General features: G+C 39.3%; 1 protein-coding gene across 1 annotated transcript in view; it reads left to right on the forward strand.

Moving 5' to 3' along the window:
- LOC129731042 (ras-related and estrogen-regulated growth inhibitor-like protein) overlaps positions 1-23151 on the forward strand; it is a 42823-nt gene that overhangs the window by 13588 nt on the left and 6084 nt on the right. The window contains exons 2-3 of the mRNA XM_055690758.1: positions 11566-11683; positions 17610-17923. Coding sequence (XP_055546733.1) covers positions 11608-11683; positions 17610-17923 — 390 coding nt within the window. The 5' untranslated portion in view covers positions 11566-11607. The remainder of the gene's footprint in view (positions 1-11565; positions 11684-17609; positions 17924-23151) is intronic.

Here is a 23151-nt window from a genome sequence, read left to right on the forward strand (position 1 = left end):
CCTTTTACTGAGACTTGTGCCTTTGAAAACTCGAAGTGTTGGCTCGAAGTCGGCAATTTGTGGCTTCAACACCATTTCACCTCATCACTATACAGATTTTCAATGACAAATGATACAGTTTAGCGCAAGAAATCCGATATTGTAATCGTATCTATTATTGTGTGGAGTCGAAAACAGATTTTTGAAATGTTCAAATGTCAGATTGATAATTATTATCAAGACTTCATGCTATGAATAGAAAACCTTTATTGCTTGCCGGCAATTGATTGATAAACTCGAGAAAACTAACCCGTATTATCATGCAAATCATTAATCAAAGAACAGAGCTCTTCAAGGATATTTTCCCAAATTTTCGCAGAGATTCAAGCAGCAGTTACAGCATTTTGAAGCACGTCTTGCTCAGCATACATTAAGCTTGAAACTTTAACTGCTATTACCTCGAAACACTGTTTTTCAAATTAAGCGATTTTCGGCTTCTTTTTTTAAGTGTTTATTATAAACGTTGCCAATCCTTGAATATTCACTTATAATACATTAATTTAATATCATTCAAGATGCGTAATGATGTTCATCAAATAAACCTAGCGCATCCTCGGAGCCTTCCCACATAAGAGTATACCAAAACCTGCAAATGGTTAATTGTTTGAATATTAGCGAGCCAGAGGCAACATTTGCACAAAGGAACGGCGTTCATCGTCTTACGGTGTCTTTCGAAGGTCATACATCCAAGATATTAATTCTATCAAAAACGACGCTTTCGCCTGGTTGTTTGTTCGACTACTATGCTGACGCCGGATTGTTTGTTCAAGCATGCTGTTGGTTTCCATTATTTCATTGCCACAAAGTTTCGCTATTCTGCTATTTCATAAGATGAGAAACCTGTCGAGTTAAACCGGTTGCCGCTCGGCTCGTCGAATAAAAAATCTAGTGGCAACACACAGCACATCAACGACATAATGAGCCTCACCCATCCACCGCTCCCCGACAAAGCAAATATATTACAAGAGCATAAACCCACTTGACGAGCGCATTAGGTTACGCCTTTCGTTATAAACTTGATTTTGCTCCTCTACGAACCGGTGCTGTTTTCTTTCTATGCGATGTGATGCGATGTTGTAATCCTCTGGGTGAGCCATACAAATAAAAGATTGTTATTCTCTAGCGCAACGTACAACGCAATCAAACTTTGGTAGGAGTGGGATTGATTCATCGACAAATAAAAGAAAATCCTACCCGAGTCGATGCTCAACAATCATATCGAAGTCAACAGGCAGGTTCGTTCGTCTAATCAAATGTAGAGAATATTGCTTGCTACCTTGCGAACTAGTCAGAGTTTGTTTGACAGGGAAAACTTTGACCCCCCCCCCCCCGTGGTTGCCTTGAACTTGTGCTAAAAGCAATTGTTGTGTGCGTACAAGAAACCATGATTGATAGGCTGTAAAGTGCAACGATGTAATGGCATTTGCATAACGTCCCTACGGGACCTATCACTGTTTGAAAGCCCGGGTTGAAATGTTTTACATGTTACTGGTAGTTCTCAACCTTTGTCAGCTGTGTAGGGTCGTAAAGCGGCCATTTTTAGCTTTCGCTTTTAAGGGCAGTGCCTTCGGTGCCTGTTCTTACAACATTGTCACACATTATAATGTGCAATTTCATAATCTTGAGTTGGCTGCAAATCTTAAACAAATTATCTACCTGGCATGCCATTCTAGTTCTCAGTATGACATACATTCCTCCGTTGATCCCCCGGGCTTAAAACCGGTGACGAAATATTAAATTTACGCAGTGGCAACGCGTCGCCATCCGGTCAGTCCCGGTATTTGTTGAAATGTAACCATAAAACAGCTGCTGCCGACCGGCGGCGCCAGTTTCGGTATTGCGACGACACTTTATAATACCGGCACTGTCGACTAGGCAGTCCAAATCAAAACATACTGAATCGTGAAACAGTAACTTTTTCACGCGCAGCAAATCATTTTAGTTTCTTTTCACCTACGCCAACCACGAACGAGCGGTGCTGTTGGATTATAGTTGACTTGCCCCTTTCAGATTTCACTTTAAGGCCTGGGGGACGGTGATGTCGAAAGTTACACGAGGGACATTAGTTTCACATATATAATAGTAATGACTATAATGATTCTTGGAAATAAATTTCTTTTATTTTAAATTATAATAAGTTAAAATACCAGAGTCGTAATGTACAGGTTTTGTTCTTGCTAAACCCACCGTGGTAGAATGCGCGGTAATCTACACGCCGCATCATATAAATGAGCCCCATTAAAATAGATTCATTCAATCGCGCGTCTCCATTCGCCCGCTCGATCGACGGTCGCGCATTTTACCATCTCTCTCGGGATTATGGTGGGAGGTGGAAAATATGCCCGTTGGCGGATAAAGGCATATGATCGTCCGCAGCGCAGAGCGTTGCGCGTAGGAAAACCAGAATTTATCTATGTGCGCTGCCTGCTCGAAGCAATGCGCGTCGCACCGAGAAGAAATGGGCAATAAACACGAGCGCTACTAAGTTGAGAGAAGGCAAGAACACTAGTGAGGGTTTGAGGTTTTTTTATATACAGACTTCACCCCGCGGATATCAACAGAACAACAGGTGATAAATTTTGTCATCATTGTGAAGTTAACATATGTATTTCAACGGAACAAACGCGGTAGAAAATAATTTGAATATAAATTCAATTTCGTATTTTCATCGTGTTATCACCGCAATTTTTAAAAATCGAAATTTTGCGTTTGAATGGAAGACGCGCATGCAATGAGTCAAAGGAGTTATTTTAAGGCACAAAAATAAAAAACCTGCAAAAAAAATTGAATTTGGGTTGAAAATATCCGGTCAAACGTTGGTGTACAATCTCACCCATTTTTTTCTGTGTTTGTGTGTGATTTGCACGGGTAGAGTGATTTTGTTTATATAGCGAATAGCTGACTTTGTTTGCCTTAGATTATTCAAGGAATGTACGATATGCCTCCCAATGGCCTTAACATTACCTTGACGATAGGAATGTTTTACAATCATCGCAATAAAATGTGCTCGTTTACCTGTCTAGCGTATTTCGTAGACACCAACGATAGGAATGCAGGAAAAATATTCGTCAGAGTTTGGTTGCATTTTTGCTGACCTTTCGCAGTAATTATGTGATTTTTTGTAGATCAATGAAATATAAAAAATAAAACAAATGACACATTCCTGCTTAAAGTAAACAACGCATAACAAATATAATTCATAATAAATTTTGTAGGTTCATGAGAACTAATAGTTGAGGGCGTATGAAAATTTCATGTATACTGCAGAATTGACCTACTATTGGTGAAAATCTTTTGCTACACATTTAATTTGTTACTTTTGTATAACGCAGCTTTACTTTTCATCAAAACATTGAGTGAGAGTTGAACTTTGCTTACACCCTTTAGCCCTTTTGTTGTTTCACGCTGAACATTGCAGCTGTCAGAGTTTCGCGGCAGCTGCCACTGCTAAAGAGATTGGATGCCAAAAGTCTACCATGACTAATAAACTAAAATGGTAAATACCAGAATGGTATTTATTTGAAATCTGGTTAAGACAAGTTGTGCAGCACCCTTTTCTCAAACCACAGGACGTTGTTTATATAATTTACCTTCACTCCGGCTTTTCAACGTTTACTTCGCACCCAATCTCTTAATATAAAGTATAATGAGAATTTCTCTGTGGAGTTTTATTTTAGAGAAAATACCAACCAAACGTGCGGACAAAACTTACACACATACACATTCGCCGGACGCTTCCTGTGCACGTCTAGAGTAAACAAACGCTTAATGCTATTTAATGACGAGCAAACAGGGTTTGCTCAACCTCTGGTTACACGTGTCTGCCTCTGCCCTCATGTGTTGCCGGCAAGTGCACTTATAACAGCAAGACCACTGTGGAAGTGTGGTTACATTAAGTGTTTTCTTTATGCGACCGCATTCCAGTCTAAGGACCTTTACTCTCTGGCTAGTGCCTTTCGATTCTTTCTGTCCATGCCATATTTCGTTCATTGCCATGGCAGCCCGAATAACTTGACGACAGATGAGAATTTGCCTCCTTTTGGCCCCCGAACTGGACAAATCCTAAGCATCGTTAAAACAACAGTCCGTGCATCGATTATGCTCATATCAACTTGGTCAAACAATGCAACGTACGTCGGATTGTTTTATCTAGAACCACGTGATCGGGGTGCGGTCCTTTCAGAAGTCGATTTTGTGGTCCTATCACGAGGCAAACCGATAGCTCACGAGCCATAAACAGCTCAATTCCACACACGAGGAGCGGAGAAGGGCTACGCAAATTTTGTACGAAAAGGGAGAAGTTTGTTCCAGTCATAGTGTCCAACTTTATTCGTGCACATTCCTGCGATCTTTCTATCTCGTGTAAGCAGAAAACCGCATCTGACGCTGCAGTAATGGACTGTACAGATAATGATTACAGTACATAGAACGTGTAATCCAATGCGAGTCGACTACATACCCGGTAATGTCCTTCTGTAGATACCATACGAACTGGCAATAATCTTACTTAATAGAGAGCGGAAAAGCTTTCACGCTCTGCAAACGGCTAGCTACCAGTTAGAAACGTGTAGGTCCACGTCTTGCTAATCGACCGTTGTCCCTCTGTTGAGTAGCCAGCCAATAATGAGCCAGCAGTAGCAATGGTGACATGTGCGCTTACGTGACTCCTCACACCGCCAGCAGAGCTGTTCCTACTCCAATTTTCTGCAAGTGGTCGAATCAGATCTGAACAACGTTGCTGATTTGGCATGGATTAGAGAGCGTAGTGATGCAGATGCACTTTTTCATGGAAGAAAACCAATAAAAGTTCCTGACTGATAATGACCACTCGTGAACTGGCGTACAATGGTTTCACAGTAATCTAACATAATTCAATTAACTTGAGCCGAGCTATTTACCTTTGAACAGAAATTTAAATTGAACGCTTACCAGGAAGCAGGTCTTCAATTCAACAAATAAGAGCTCCGAATAATTCAACAGAATCAAGATCTAGGAATAATCGAAGGCAAGCGAAGGCAACAAACTATAAATACACGAATAATTGGCTGCAGGGATATTGGCAAAGGTATCGATACTTCGATAACGCGATACAACTTCCTCTGAAAACCGGCGCAGAGATGGTGTTCTACTCCGAACTGCGAGAATATAATTAAAAGAGCTTGATAAAAGCGGCACAAGATGGGATGAACAATACTGACAAGAGTTTTCCTCGAAGAAATAGGAACTAGGCTACCAACGTCAAACCAAGGGCCCGGGAGTTGTTTGAGCGACAATAAATTTGAAATTGGGTTTGAAATTTTTATCAGGACAGTAATACAGTAGATGAAACAAAGTAGCTTAGCTTAGTTCTGACTGTACATATCAATTCGGTTCAATGATGGCAATTTTGGTCACGGGTTGCTTTCAAACACGTTTATTTTTTGTTTGGCCTAGATAAAAAATTGTGTTTGAAAACAACCTGTGACCAAAATTGCCATCATTGAGCCGAATTACCAATTGGTAAAAACACTGCTGCAGGGTTGCAAATTTTCACTGTCAGTGATAGATTCTCTGTTGACACTGAGAGCTACGAATATCAGTATCAACACGAACGAGCTGAAAGTGATAATTGCTTTCTACTCCAATAAGTTGACAGTGGTAATGCTGACTGGTAGCATTTCTGTGATTTCACACACGCTATGTTGCTCTAGCGATGTTTATACGGTGTAGGATGAAGGTGCCTATCTGCTTCATTGAATTCAAGCAAGGGATTGGCTCAGATCAAATAGATTTGATATTAATTAAGATATATCATTTATATCACTGACATGATTATTGACTGATAATTGACACGGGTGACACTCAATATCAGTTTGAAGAGAGTGAGAGTGAAACTGCTGTTGTATCTTTTTCATTTTTCTGTGTCGAAATTTCGCAACACTGCCGCTAGGTACATATCAATGGTTGTTACTCCGTGATAGGTCCGATCCACTCAAGATGCACAATAAATCAACTGAAAAATAACTGGGAGTGGTAATTCATTCTCACTGTGCATCATTCAATGACCCGATTTTTGATAGACCAATAACGGTGCCGGCCACGTCCTTACAGTCAAATGGGGATATCGTCGCTTTCATGCAACACCGGCACAACTCAAAACTTTTGTTTTTTAATTTTGATGTCAAACGATGCAAAATGCGGTTAATTCCTATTTCACAAAGACTTGTTTCAAAATTCACCAAAAACTCGAGTTATAAGCTGATGTCCCGATCAGAAGGGCAAAACAAAATTGTAACAGAAGCTGTTAGTGTGTTATGAGAAAAACCTTTCAGGTTGTGTTTTCAATTTGATCCCGTTAGGTGTTAAAATAACAGAAATTGTAACAAAAATGATTCCACTAGTATCAAACCCATATCAAGCTTTGTTACTAACGTATCAGCTTTCTAACAAAATAAGATAGCATATAGAACAGTATAATAACAACAATTCTGTATCAATCTGTTGTTAAAAATAACAGGTTTTGATAGAGATGAAAAATCTGTTAGACTTGTTTCAGAACAACTTCATTTCAGAACTTGTTATCATAACTCATTCAGATTCAATTTTGTTATCAAAAGCATATGGGAAAATACAAAATCGTATCAAAATTTGTTATTTGTAACTCGTGTTGATAGTTTTTTGTAATTTTTTAGTTATGCTCTTCTGAACGGGGTGTCTTCAATTTCGAATCTAAAACATGGTGAAGTATAGGTTTCAACTTGCTCGAAGTTTTCGAGGATGTGATGAAGGAGAATTTAGACGTTAGTTTTTCAATTCCATTTCTCTCGGAACTATGAATTTCGAGTTGTGCCAATGCTGCACGAAACTCACAATAAGGAAGGAAAGTTAGAATATATTCTTTGCTTTGCTAGAGACCGAGTATACCTTTGCATTCCTACAAAGACCATGGAAGGGAGTTTTTTTAGTGGGATGGGTTTTTGACCAGGATTTACTTTGATAAGTGATATGATCATGATTTAATTGGATTAATGTAACAATATAAATATGAACATGTACATATAATGTGGGATTTATATAAATGAATCATAAAATACCCCAAAAAGTATTGGAGTATGTGAAGAAGATCTCGTTTGGCTTCCTTCCATAGCTGGAATATTCAAATTTTTAACGTAGAAAACGCAAAAATAATAAAAAGATTCGAAAAACATACAGAACGCGTCCGTTATATTGTGTTTTAAAAAAAATGATGAAATTTTATGAGACTTATTCGTGACAAATCAATAGTTGTTGTTGTGCTCCTTCCTGTTGCTGAAAACACGAATAAGTTATTAAATACAACAACATTGCAGCGCTTGCATAGACGTGTCGCTCCGTTCTACAATCATTCACCCCATAAAGGTATCCAAACAAATCATCCATACGCTCACACATCTACGACAACCACGAACGTTAAATTATCTGTGCAAAATTTCAGCTCAATCGGACATGATTTAGGGGTGGCTCAAAGCGTTCAAAGCTTTGATTTTTCGACCCTCGAAAATCTACCAAGGGGTGAGAGAGTACATGAAATTGGGAAAATCGAAACTTTTTTTTCGATGCCAAATGTCTTGAAAAAGCATAAAACGTTGAGGTCTGATGTTATCTCGAAAAACCTTCTGGGACTGAGCGGTTTCTGGGCAACTGGAAGTTTAATATGAGATGTTTTAGAACTGGCTCCTAAAATGAGTTTTCCAGTAAACAAGCCAAAAAGCGACGATATCGGCGAGTAATTACTCTTTGGCCTTTCAACGCACATGCGGGCTGGTGAAGAGCACCAAAATTCACAGAAACGGATAAAAAGCTATAATCTTTTATATTTTTCCAATTTAGGCTCTAGGAGAAAAACCTAGATAAGATTACTAATCATTTAGTAAAAAAGAGAGTTGAAAGAGAAGAACTGCTGAAATTTACCGCTCCTCCAAATTTTGTTTCAATTCGTGTTTTATTATTTTACTTGATACGCGACGCGACTGTAATGCATTTGACGAGCATAATCAGTTAAACATTTGCAGAAGCTATTTGTTTTTAGTTCAATAAGTGACAAAGTAGGGTTTAATTGAATTTAACAACCCTATTACTTCTATTGCAGGCAACAAACGTGAAAAAAACATCAATATGAGTTTATTTGCAAATAAGCCTAAAATCAAAGAACAATACCATGCAGTATCGATACTTTTTTCGCGATAATATCGATGTACCAGCACTCGCTTTCAATACCAGTAATGATATCGCAACTAGAGATACTCAGAGAGAGAGAGAGAGAGAGAGAGAGAGAGAGAGAGAGAGAGATAAGCGATGAAAAAACCGCCAATTTGGTAACTAGGATTCACATGTCAGAGGTGCCAGATCTCTTCTCAAAGCGCAATGTTGACTAACTTTTTCATTCGAATCGTATAACTGAGTCCTGCATCACAAAAACCGTGAAGGTGTTAAATTTTATATTAAGGTTCAATTTTATATACTTGCACCATAGTTGATTATTATACCATACAAAAGATTTGTGAAACACCAGTTTAAAATCACTGAGATAAAGCATTTTTGGAGCATTCTCAATTCATTGTTTCGTAATAGAACACAAAAACGTGTGAAAATAAAAATATCCTTTATTGTACCTGATTGCAATAACTTTCAATGTGCTACTTTTCTTGTTCGTTTGGCTCGGATTTTGACATGTTCGTTTGGCTCATAACATTTTTCAATTTCCAAGCCAAATTAAAACTATATCGTGTTGCGTTTGAATTATGTTTTTCTTTTTGTGTCCTAAAGAAGCAAATATCGAAAAGTGCCGCACACTACGCTTTGGGGTCAGGGACAACAAAATTCGGTACGTGTCGATAGAGGCAAATAGCAGGAGGTGCAGCGCACTCTTATGCACGCAACTAGCATTGGCCGATATCGTATCGATACTTACGGTATCGATACCTTGGGGCCTAAATATCGCTATTTTTTATCGATGCAAGCGACTTCGATATCAAGCTGGATCGATACTTTTGCCCCGATATTTTCTCGATACTGAAGAGAAACTATAAAATCGGAGAATATTGTTGACTGCTACAAATTGTCTGACGGAAAAGCCTTGTAGAAGTGCGCGGATATGATCCATCGCGTTAAAGTCTTCTACAAACAGTGCAGAAATTTGGTTTGTGCTCTTTTTGTAAAAGACACCAACAGGATTGAATATACCCGCTCATTTCTAAGGTGGTTTTTCATGCCTCTTGCGAGAAAAATGCTGCCGAGTTTGGTAATACTGCCTGTGCAGAGCAAAATCGTAAGCGCCGAGTTTTTGCAAGAAGGCGGGCAATGAAGAATTAGAAGCCAGCATTTTCGTGTTGCCCTTTATTTCAAATAAGGCCGCACACGCGCGTATGTTATTGCATTGATTTGTGTGTGTGACATATAATTCTGTCACCACTGTCCCGGTCTGGTACCATTAGTCTACCGCAGACCGCAGGGATACAAAATATGCAGATTTGTTTTCAAAACGCAGATTTTTAGAGTCGATGTGCAGATTTTTATTGATTCGCAGATAATTATATTTTTTCCAGAGTCTCCGAAGATTTTTGTCAGAGTTTCTTTATATTTACGCAGACTTTCTCAACATCTGTGAAAATTTTTGCAGACTTTTGCCTGCGCGAACGCATTTTCCCAAATCACAGACAAATTTTTTTAAAACTTTGAGCAGATTTTGTCGGTTTTTCGAATAGTTGCTTACATTTTTCAAAAACACCTGGCATCTCTGATTTTCCGTATTAATGATCAAGAAAAAATGGTAGCTTTTCATAGACCTGTTTCAAGTAGCAGGCAGAGTATCGATACAGTTGGTATCGATGCTCCGCCCTCAATATCAACCTGGCATCGATACCGCCAGGGAAAAATTATCGATACTTAAGTATCGGTTCTCCTGCAATTTTTGGCAAATGCTACACGCAACAGTATATTACGGTGTTGGATGTTGCATCCAAAGCATATTATATAATTCCAACTGAACGGATTTTGACCACTAATGTTATGATCAAATGATGAAGGTTGCCAAAACTTGTGGCAACAATTCGCATATCATTGAGTAGTAAATCAAAAAAAAGTTTAGTTTATCTTAAAACTGATTAAATTTTTTTCTGATTCTGCTTAGTGATAAAATGTTCAAATTGACCTAAACTGAATGAAATGGAATACAAGATAATTGAATATAGGAAGAAGTTTACTTTCTACTAACTCGTAATCAATTTAGATCGGTATAGAAGGTTGCTTTTTCGCGTATCGAAAAAAATGACTGTATTAGGAGAATAATAAAAGGTATTCGTCAATGTAAAGAGATATTTTTCTTCTAAGATAGAGTGCCTCAAATAAATATTCGATTTTTTTTCTGTTTTTCTGTCATAATCGAACCATGCCAAAAATGAACAGACCCTAACAGTAAAAATGGCCACCAATGAACTAGTTTTAAGATTCCAAGTCGTTAGAGGTATCTCTTGAACAATGGGGACAGGTCCGCATGTGGCCTATGACGACCTAGATACTTGATAGGTCATATCTCCGAAACCATTTTACCGATTCCGGTCAACGCCTTCGGCAACATAAAGGATCAAAATAATTTTTTATTTTGACGGTTGTTGAACCTGAATTGGTTGAATAAAAACACAAAAAACAATTAAAGAATGTGACTGAACATGACCGCTCGTTTTGGCACATGTGTCTGTAGTCTCAAAATGAAATATGAAACTATTGTAGTTTTACGTCAACCATACGGTCGTGTCTTGCATACCACCCACCTACTTTTTTGAAGTATTTTATGTAACATTTGAAATTTTTTGAATAATTTGTTAATAATTTAAAACAAGCAAACAAACAGAAAGACTTTTTTTGAGTAACTTTTTGCGGGATTTGTGAGCAAAGTTTATGATTAAAAAAATTATTTGGAAGAACATTATGTTTCATTCACTCGACATTTTTTGCTTATAAAATGACTATTTTCTGTGCCTCTGACGTCATGCAAGGGAGTTGACAAGGTCAATTTGAAAAATAAACCAGCACAAATTGAACGACTTCGTTTTTGCTACTTAACAAGAAGCAGAAAAACATTCACCTTTCCTAAGAAATGAAGTCCTTCAATGGTGGGCAACTGATTGAGTTTTACACAAATGTTCAAATCCTTTTTGCCCTGGTCTTGTACCTTGTACTTACTACGACAATGAGCCGGTCTTTTAGCTTCTCGAGAAGTTACTGCATTGACATACTATGCGTAGCTATAAGAAAACTGTTGAACAGCTTGTTGCTGTGATTCTATTTCCACGAATTTAAAGTTGTTAGGCATTGTACTGCATTGCAGCTTTACTTTGGACTGCAGACATGCTATACTATTATTATTACCTGGGAAATAAAAAGGGTTTCAACAGTTTGTTAACAGTTGATTGTTGACAATTGAAAAAAATTACGTTATATATAAATTATGAGACATTCACAGAACAACTGCAGTCTAACTTGATCCCTGTCATTCTATGTCTTTTTCAGATATCATTTCGGAGCAAACCCAGCCCCAGAGAACCGTCCGCCATGAAGACGGAGGAAAAAACGAATGTGCCGCGGGTGCGAATAGCGGTACTCGGAAACATGAATGTCGGAAAATCAGGTAAGCCCATGACTTTGATCTTATGGAATGTTGTTCTTTGTGAAATTTTCTACAGCATTTTTACTAATAGGGCGAAGAGTAAACACCCGCTCACTCACGCCCGTACAAGACAATACATCACTTTTTATGGAAATACCTTTGGAATGAATTTAATTTCCGTTTTTACTCCACATAGCGCAGATGTAGTACGGGGCAGTAATGTTTATAAAATACGCAGTACATATACGGCGTCTGTTTCCATTTACAAAGTCCGAGATAATTAACAGATCTCGTAACGCGTGAAACACCGCATCATCACGGGGCTGGGGAGGGAGGTTCGGTATATCCTCTCTTGAATTGGCACGTAGCCCACCGCCCTCTGTCAGTAGTGTTGTATTCCACCCGCCTAGCCGTCATGTGCGTATAGTGGAGGTGTGGTCAATAATCGCTGCAGAATGTGTCGAATGGAAGAAGTATTACTCACGGTCACTAGAGCACAACGCGAATAAAGGGTATTTTCCTCCTACACGCGGTGAGTCATGGAAACTCACAGGTGAATTGTTGCTTCGCCGACAAATTGTTTGCCGGTACTTCCGATGTTATTAACTGCTGCTTCAAGACAGTTTACTTTGAAGAGGATTAATGATAGGCGTAAAATTAACTGTGTGATAATGTTACTTATAACAGCTTCAACGATCATCATGCGCCTCCTTTTTCATACAAATATTTTTCTTGTTCTTATTTATTGAAATAAAAACAACTATCATTCATCATAATTTGTTTCTGATTGCTCAGTTCATTGCCAGAAACATTAACCCAATTCCAACCTAGACAGCCACCAGAGGGCACGAAGAACGATTCATTCAAAAGTCATCTGAATCATAATTACGTCGTTTACTATTTTGCGTTCTCCAGCGTCCAGAAATAGACCAAACCATTGGCGTCCAACAAGAAAATCTGGAAGAAAACAAGTTTAGTTTTTGGACGGAAGCAGCTGGCGTCAGTCAACACCCAACCGGCTGCGATCCATTCAGTTCGGTTCGTGCACTCAACGCTCAGGTGTTTTTATTTAGACATTTCGCGAACATTTGCACGTCAGTGGCCGTAGTTATGGGTAGTATACTTGCTATTGGTATTACCTTTACTTAGCGCTTAAGTTCAAACGATCACTACTCACGGGAGGAAAAAAGTCTTTCACCAACCATCAACTCATCACTGGTTCGACTGGGATCGGTGCCAAAACCTACAAAAAGTAGACGCAGGAAAATTTCGAAATTTGACTTGTGAATGTTTATTTTGAACCATTCACACATTTGGCTTGTTCGCGGCATCAAGTGTAAGAAACGTACGTAGAATTTGTATATACGTACTCTTTTTCCTCATGAAATATTAGTGTTAACCTCAAAACAAACTCATCCGGGAAAAGACCAATCGAAGCAACGGTCATTGTTTTTCCTTCGACGTATCTTTGTTCTGAAATCCATCGGCAGATTTGAAAGCCCCTTTGAACCATTATTCTCTCCAGGCGAACCCGACATCCGGTACGAATGATTATTTAAAACCGGATTCTTTGCGAAAACTACGAGTGTTTATTTACGTTGCACTACTTTACAAACGACGACGACGGTGCGGCGGTGGCGCATCTCAAATTTCGTAAAAGAAAAACAAAAGTGACTAAACATGCGCTCATGGGAAACCGGATTAAGGCAATTAAGAAACAGACAGGCCGAGTGTGGTTCGTCGTGTCTAGGAGAACTCTTGCTAAGCGAGATTTGATGGGTGTCGGGGTGGAGACGAAAACAAATTGGCTAAATTTATGTAGCGTATCTACCTGCTAAAAAAGATGCCTTCTGCTGCTGCTTGGGAAATGAGGCACAAACAGGTTTAATTGAATTACATAATTTTATTGAATCGCAAAATGGAGAGCTTTCACCGTTTTAAATTTAAAAGGTACTTTACTGAGATGTTGCGTAGAAAGTGACTTTCAAAATATGTGTAATAATTTATCGATGAATTAGTCAATATTTTGTTACATATTGTGAAATTACAAAAAATTGATTATTATTCGTTGCAATTATCCTAAACTTGTAAATCAACAAAAAAAGGTGAACTAATATATATATTTACCAGAAGAATTTTTTATTATAAAATTGTATGAAAATATGTGTGGGTTTCGAAAGGATAATACATTTCAGAGATAAAATACCGGTGACCATAGCACACTCCATATCATCGTTTCGATAAGCTGAGCTAGTTTCGGAGTGCCACTTTCCTAGAATTTTACCATCAACTCGTACCGTACAAAATGATGCCCACTAGGCAAACTAATCGGTGCTTTGCCGAGCAGCCATTGAACCGCTGAATCGCACACGTGGTTCACGAAAATAGAAGCCCACGTAATACAATTCACAATTTCTTGTGAATTGTTGGTATTAAATGCAGATTGCCTGCGTAACGGGTTACAGGCGCAGTACGGTGCCACTGCTGCTGGAGGCTGACATTCGCAAATACCTAGAACGTAGTGCCGAATTGAAAAGCCCAGTATATATTACACGTGGGCGGTGCGGCAAATATTTGTCGTCCACCAAGAGGCGTGTGGAATCTCATTTTGCTGTCCAGTGCGGTGGTCGGCTCGATTTCATCAACTGGTTTCCGGCTCAATTTCACTCGCAGAAATTCATAGCCTGCCCGCTGATGAAATAACCTATTTAATACCATCAACAGGAGAAGCCGTGTTTGGGATCGGTTCATACACCAGTCAATGCACTTCTGTAACCGAGTACTTGGCAAAGCGTATGCCTACACCTGTTTAACAATGACCCTGAAAGTTCAGTGTTTGGTTCGAAGTGGATTAAACGCATGTGTGCAATTGATTTCCAGGCATCGTACTCGGTTCATGCCGGTAAACAAAGGGGATGGCCATTGTTGTTGTGCAAGCAATTAATTGGCAGTGGACCGATTTGCTGCTGAAGTGCAAAATAATTGACTAATTGACTTTATCTGCATCTACGGTTATCCCGTTTTCTTACATTCGCAGTCGATAGATTAGTAAGATTATATTGACGGTATTTTATCTGGTCAGTAACTGTTTTTACAGAATGGCGGATAACCAAATTAAATTGGAGACGCGTGGATCCAATAGATGTGGCTTCTGCAGTAGAAGATCATCGTTGTTTTCCATACTACTATAGGTCTACCTATCTATAGGTCTAAAATTCTGTTCATCGTGCTTGGGAAAATAAGCATTAAGCGATCAGTCAGAGGTAGAATTGTGCGTTTTAACAAAACTTGAATTTTTTTTTGTTAACGTAATGTGATGATTTTTTATCTGGCCAAAACAGATACCTTTTATCGGTATGATGTTTTTGAAGAAATGAAATCAAAATTTTGTTCAAACATTCGTTCTGGTTTACTTCTTGATTGATAGCCAAGCCACTAAATGCTGAATAAGACGAATTACGTTTCGTTGTTTCAGGTAAAAGTTTCATGTCACGCTGCAACACGAAACTAATATAATGAATTTGTCCTCAGATTTACACTTCAAATATCTACTAAATAGGACAATCCGCATAAGGGTTTGATATCCTCTCAAAACTGAATACATATTTTTCTATACCGATATGTCGCATGAAATAGTCCAACGCCTACTCCAACGGAAACGAGCTACGACCGGATATTTATGACAACAAATAACAAATTGATTGACAGCTAAGTGGCCATAACAAGGAATGAAATGTGTGTGAGAGACTGCCCTGGGAAATTTGAATCACTCCTGGTTTGTTGGTTACCATCGTTGCTATGGCCTCGCTTTTTCAGCTTCCACACAACCATCATCACCCATTAATCCAGGAATTAAAATCAAAATACTACGCGTTCGTGCCGCTTTGCTTCGCTACGAGTTTCGGTTAAGTGTAGAATAGTTTTGCTTTGTGCGATCAGTCAGCATGCCAGCAAACAGGCGCGAATGACCGCTTATGACAAACTACCACTCAGATTCAAGCTGACTGCCAGCTGTCAGTAACTCTGCTAGGTGAAAAATATCGGCCCGGTGGGAAATTTCCTGATCCCACGCGGTCAGCAGGGGGCGCCGCAAAAGGTTTTGACCTAGATTCTTCGCATTTTATATTTCCCCTGCCCGTAGCTCTTAGAGTGCAAAATACCAGAACCGGTTTCGTGGAAGACAAAGAAAAAGCTTATACATTTTACAAATTAAACTTCCCGACACACAAAATGGTCGCTTTCACTTCAGACGGAGAGGAAATACACACCCCCCCAAAACGGCCCAAGTGGGAATACACACTCTGTGTGTCTAATTTTCCGAGCACTTTAGCTGTAGGCCTATCAGGAAGTAGAATGGAGAAGAAAAATGAGTTCGAACTTTGGTGACCTCGCACGGAGCAGAGGCATGGTTAATGTAGCCCGCGCCCGAAAACGCGTTTGGCAGCAGCGGTATGAGAACTGAGTTTGTAACAGGAAGAGTGAGAGACAGAGGGGGGACATTGGCGGCCTCTTTTTGTTTTGCTTCTTCTCGTAAAGGTGCGTTATCAAGGTTATAAGTGAAAATAAATTGTCCGCCTTTCGGATCGAAAGTCTATTCTATAGATTAGAAAACTCAGAAGGTTATGGATGAGATGGTATTTTAATAAGAATACTTTCAAACGAAAAACAAACCTGATGTGATTATTTGGCGAGAAACCTTTTTAAATTATGTAGGGCCAGTTCAAGAGCTGATTTTGAATCATTGCTTAGGAATGTTTATACATATCATCCGAAGTTCACTTCGGTTAAGGTTTTCATTTTCTCGTCCTGTCTAGCTTGTCAAAACGAATCGTTCGACAGCAGAGAGACACATACTTGGCACGTGTGTCCGTAGCTTCAGCCAGCTTTGGCAGAAGCTTGCCAGGGTGGTAAATTGTCTTATCTTTGTTCGAGAACAATTTTATTATATTGAAGATGTTTCATAAGCAAGTCCTCGTCCGTTCAGCTAGGAAAGTAGCTGCTCGGTTGGTGGTGTACTAGTTTTGACACATTGAGCAGAGTTAAGGCACACGCACTACATAGCATCACGTGTGATTTATCACAAGCGCCTTTCTGATGGTAACAAAAACAAACAGGATCAGATAGTGAGCAGTCTAGCAATGAAAACAAATAACATTGCTGAGGAATTTCAAGCTAACTCGTTTAACATCAAAGTTTTCATCTTTTTTTTTTCAAATTGAAACTGTCATCAGTTGTGCCGTTATTATCTTTAACTTCACCGAATATACGCGATTTTTAACTTGAAAATTTTAAGTGAAAAACTTCGGAAAAAAGTTAGAATATACTTTGGCCCTTTTTCTAAAGGCGTCTTGATGTTTGTTTCAGTTAAATTTGCGATGTCACCAAACTGTCTAAAATATGACAGCACTGAGTGAAACGGCATGAAATCACTCTACCTTACTCTACTATACTTGACATAACCCGCAAAGTAGGGCATCTTGATTGTTATTGTTTGTTTATTTGTTTGGCATCATGTCAGGTTTGCGAAGGTTATACTCAAGAAAAGTATCCGAACTTCCTTCTGTTTCCGAGTTTTTTTTAAAGGTCGATTTTCCCACATTAAATCATCAGCTGGCAGGCCTTGTCCAAGCGACAGTAGTAAACGATTATTAGCGGTGACAAGGATGATTTTGACCGGAAAATAATTCCCATAAAACTTGATCAACGACCCACATACAAAAACAAGCATTAGCACTTCCTACACGTATTCGTTAACCGCCGGACAACTAATTGGATATCGTTCTCACATTAGGACAACCGTACAGGTTTACATTGCAATCCAATAGGGGGTATTGTGGGTGTTATTGTTAAATGATTAGCCTTACACCACCATGGTTCTGATAAACCTTACATTTCAATCACTGCAAAGGCCAAAGCCCTCATATATTTTGTTTCCCTTCCTTTACAGCCCTTACTGTGCGCTACCTGACGCGGAGATTCATCGGCGAATATCGTTCGAACACTGATCTGCTGTATAAGCAAACCGTGACCCTGGAAAGTGGGGTGCTGGACGTGGAGATTGTGGACATCTCGGCCGAGAATGAGAATGATTTCCCCGTGGAGCAAATCCAATGGGCGGACGCCTGTCTTATCGTATACAGCATCACGGACCGGGCCAGCTACGAGTACGCACAGCGGTCATTGGCCGAACTGCGACAGTTGCAAAATTCACCATCGGCTTATCTGATTGGGAACAAGGCCGACCTGGACCACTTACGAGAGGTGAGTTGTTTTTGTTTATGTTTGCGTCGGTTTATCTCGAAACGAACCAGATTGAGATTCAGATTAGCGGGGATCGCCGGCCTGTTCTGTTCGATTTTGTTATTCGTGTTTTCTTTTACACACGATTCGTGAGCTACTGCCGTCTCCATAGAACGGTACAAAACATATGCGTCCCCATTACGTTCCACGTTTGAAATGACATTCTGAAGTTGAATAGAAACTGGTCTTGCATGAAGCAAAAGCAATCATGAATAGCATCATCTTTCCCACATTTCCCAGCCTGGCATTAAGCTGTCCAATAATAGAGATTCTTTGCCTTGTATCTCGACCTGAATCCGCCGCAGTCGGGCTACCTTTCTCGCCGTTACTATTCAGTGTTATTGCCAATTATATGAACCATGTTGATACATCGCACATATACATGATTGAGTTGGATCCTCATTTGGCGCCAGCTTAGGGGGCTGGCTTTTCTACATACATATGCTGGCCCCGTTTGCGCTCTCTAAGGTGAAAGAGCTAAAGAGCCGGGAGGACTGGCTTTTCCCTCATGCATATGGAATTTGCCGCGGAACCCACTTGTGATGAAAGGAAAACTTTCCGTCAGTCGGGCAGTATTATGGCAACAAACAATTGAATTAGGTGCCAGTAGCGTAGTATCGTGAGACGAGAAAACTATGCAGCTAAGATTAACTCAGTGTAAGTTGATTAAGACTTGCCAAATTCTTCACGAATAATAGGATGTCCATTTTCTACTAGCAATAAAGATAAACACCTGATTCCACTGTGTTGAGGGACCCTTTCACAGCACCAACAAACTCGCAACCGTTCCGACAAAAGATCCCGACTGAGATTTCGAGTGTACCATTAATTAGGAAAACATGATCACTAGCGCTCGGGTTCTCGCTTAGTTAGACCATCATCAGTGCGGTTAGGGTTTGGCAGGCGAGTGTGTGTAACGAAATATGGGTATTGCTACACGCAACTGTAGCGTAAAACTAGCTGAATTGCATTGCTTGTGTTTTTTGGGTCAACCAGTTCGGACGCGGCGAGCAGTGCAGAGTTCGAGAAGTTTCACTTCGTGAGAAATGATCTTACAAATGCGCTGACAGTCAGTACTTGTTACCGTTAATCGAAATTAATTATTATTGCCGTTCTAATGACTGCCACCAGCCGCTCGCACGATACCACTTCGCGCGAGCAGCTCTTGGAAAACCCTCGGGGAAAGTGCAGACATACCGGGCCGCCGATTGTCTGCAACGGCTTTGCCGGGTAGCTTGACCCACATTCGCGACCGCCAATGATTTCGCGTAAAATATGTTGTCTAGCGCTCTAATTGACAGCACAGTAATGAGGTTTCCGATGAGAACGGTCTGTTTTTCGAATTTATGTAGATAAATTTCAATCAAATTTCGTCCGTAATAAGCTTAAAGCTTATTGAAATTCAAAATGGCATTCGTGCTGTTGCAATAAAAAAAAAAAGAATTATCTTGGACATGGTCGTTTGCTCTGTCACAGGCCGCCTCCGTCCGACACCCGATCGATTTTGATTCATGGTGCATATTTTCATGCGAATGCAACTTGTACGGTATGTAGGTACCTACTTTGCAGCAAACTTCCTACCGTATCGAAGCCGACTTGCACCAGTGCCGTTTGATTGCAACGTCTATTTTTAACACATCCCATCTCGTTCACTGGAAGGCGCATCTATTGTATGCTCGATGCACATATTACGTATCACGTAGTCCCTCATTCTTGCATACATCACCTCAAAATATCATGTTTCATCGTGAATCTGTATGTCTCGATAGCAAGTGTAAAATCCACTGGATGCGTTGGATCCGTAGGATTGAAATTACAAGAATCGGACCAGTAATCAACTGAATGTGTTACATTCAGCTGTTTTTTTCGATTTCATTAAGGCTGATACAAATTTCGAATTCTTTTTATGTCCAAGGTTATCAAAGTTAGCAAAGGGGGTGGCAAAAAATAAATAACACCGAGACGAAAAAAAAAGGAATATCTTTGATCAAAGTTTGTGTGGAAGTTATGACGTTTGTAACTTGCATTCAAATAAATGTTGAAAAATAACACTTTATTATTATTATTATTTATTTCGCTTGCCTTTTGACGACACTCTCGCTGTCACTGGACTTACTTGTTTTTGCTAAATGAAGCATTTATGCTGTCGGAAAACCAATAAAATGAACAAAACGGTTTGAGCTTTTTTTTTCCTTTCCCTTCCAATATTCAAGATTATTGAAGGGGAGGGGGGGGGGAGGGTGACATAAGATGAAAATAAAATTTGTAACGGCCTAATGTAACGTTAAAAAAGGGGAGTTTTTTTAGTAGAGTTGTTATTTGTTTATTGCGATAGATGGATAGGTCAGGTTTGTTTTCGGCAGTAGCTGGCTTCGTATTTGATATGTTCTTTGAACATCAAAACAAAACACTTTAAGATATTTTGGGAAATCCAAAGCCTTTGACTATTTTTTTCCTCATATATCCCTTTGACTATTTTTAACTGTAATGAAATTCTACTGCCATGCTGGTTTCATTTTCCATTGAACTTATTTCTGTTTCAATTAAGAGTACCTTTAGTGATCTCCAACAGGAATGAAAATTTGCAGACGTACTTGGCTTAACAAACTAAGAATTTTCTGCGGGTTGAAAAAATTTTATACTCAAGAGTTAACTTCTTGAAAGACATTGGTTTTAACTTTTGTTGATTTTCACAGTATCCGTCATGAAACACTCCTTTCAAAAGAGTGCATTCAAAACAAGAGATTTTTTGTTTTAATTTGACCCTGAAAGCTAAATTACTAAAATTCACTGATTGAAAAACCTCAGCAAAATTATGACAACAATCATAAGATGTACTATTTTCTTGAACAAATTCGCCTCAGATTTTAGTTGAATATTTTGAGTCATCGAGGATGGAGGAATGAAAGACCATTTTTTATGGAAAGCTATGTTTTTGAAAATAAAGTCAATTTCAACATTTTTTTTTAAAATATGGGTCGTTCCATACGAAGTGTCTCTCCATACCACTTGAGCACGACCATCACGGATTTGGCTCAAAGTTCGAATAATTATTCATCTAGAATCGCTTTGGAAAAATCTCAATTATGGTGTCGATTGGAATACCCCCCTCTCTGTGAGACCCTCCTCTTTTTAACGTTTGCGGTAGAAAAATGGACTATTTTAGAATGATGGTAAAAATATAACGAAGACAGGTAATTGAGTTCTGTAAATTTCCCAAGGAAGGTAATTATGCTAGCTTACTTGCAAAAAAAATCTACTCCCTTGCAAACGGTCTTCCGGCAGTTAACCGAAACATTCGCCATGGCGGACGAAAACATGCGTGTTGGCATGTTTTGGAGTTCTTTTATCGTTTTTTTGTTCTATCAATTCCTCAAATTTCACGTAAAAATTATTGGAGTAGTTCTTACGCTTCAGGATTTGCCCAGAAATCATCGATGGGACGCAACTTGGGGACGTTGGGCGGGTTCGCCAACTTGGGTACCACATCGATATTCAGCCGCTCCATCTCTTCCACCGATCGCCTCACGTTGACATCTGGCTGATTGTCAGCCACAGCAGCACCTTCTTGAAGAAATTGGTGTCTGAAATGAACTCCACCTCGGTACCACTACCTTTGTGGGGGAATTAACATACGAAGTGCCCTGCCAGTCGTTGCCATCAAGGGTGAAATCAGGTCACGTCGTCCATCACCACCGCCACGTCGCGATTTGCCGGGAAAATCGATTGACCATCTTATTTAGGCGCTGAAGCTGCGAGACCAGTGGATGAAACTGCCGCGTCCTGACATATATGTCCATGTTCGCCAGGTACTTTTTGGCTGTTCGGCCGGTTGCACCGTCCTTCCGGCCAAGCGCACGCAGCGATGTATCCACTTTTCCCTCGGTCTTCCTCTTCAGCATCCTTTGAAGCTTCTTGTCGCTCAGGGTCGTCGGCCGACCGGAACCGGGCTTTCTTTCGATGTTCTGATTATTGTCCAATAGTGCCAAGATTTTGTAGATGCCGGAACAGGCGTATCCGGTGTTCACAAACTGCCGCAAAATGTTTTCGATGCGACGTGGTGCCGTTCTTTGAACGCGCACACTTCTAAACGGAGTAGCTCACTGTTTTCACCATCGCGGTTTTGAGCTCGACTGATAAAGCTGTCAATTTTTTTCTGCTGACTCATGGGTTACTATAATTGGTGCTGCATGGATCAGTGCATGTGAAGGTAAACCTATGAAAAATCGGCAAATTTTGTCCATTTTTTACCGCCAACGCTAGCAAAACAACGCATTAATTGTTCAAAATCTTTTTATTCTTTTTCTTACATTTTTCGGCAAACGCAGCCATTTCTATTTCAAATTTGATAATTTCATCGTGTTTCTTGGAGAATTTCACGTAAGAAACTACTATCAAAACAAAAAAGAGGAGAGAAAAACTCAAAAATGGCCACACTGCTAAAAAAGAAAAATCTATTTTCATTCCATGATAGGCAAAAATGGTATTTCTCGAGATTGACTTATATTAACTCAGGGTGATAGTTGTTTCTTAAGTGAAATTTTCTAAGGAACAAGATTAAATTTTCAAATTTGAAATAAAAATGCCTGCATTTTCCGAAAAATGAAAATAATTTTAAAATGCAAAAACAATATATCTGGCAACACTTCTGGTCAAAATTTATATTTTTTCTGGATTCATTGGTTTATTTTCTTTGAAAATATCCCATTATTATTTTTCGGACATCTTATGTCAATGAATTGTAAGGAAAAGAAAAGAGGAATTTTGAACAAAAAAGCGATTTTTGTAATAAACAGGGGGGTCCAACACATTTGGGGGGTATTTCAATCGACACCACAATCGCGATTTTTTCAAGGTGAACCTAGATGAATAATTTCCTTAACTTTGAACCAAATCCGTAATGCTCGATGCTAAGTTTGTGCTTTTTCGTGGTCACTTCGTATGGAATGACCCATATTTATATTCTAATTAAACTAAACGATTCAGAAAGTAATCTCAAATCAAACAGCTCTTAATATTTAACGGCCTAAATGCATCCGTTTTCAAGTTATTTCGAATTAAAGTTTTGAAAATTAGGAAATAAACAACAAATTTTATAGTAATACAATAAGAGTTGAATTTTCCCTTGAAACTAATTTTTTTAGGAACCTGACATTATTTCAAAATTTTTGGTAAAACATATTTTTACT

The sequence above is a fragment of the Wyeomyia smithii genome, chromosome 3 (assembly GCF_029784165.1).
Source record: "Wyeomyia smithii strain HCP4-BCI-WySm-NY-G18 chromosome 3, ASM2978416v1, whole genome shotgun sequence".
In the NCBI taxonomy this organism is placed as follows: domain Eukaryota; kingdom Metazoa; phylum Arthropoda; class Insecta; order Diptera; family Culicidae; genus Wyeomyia; species Wyeomyia smithii.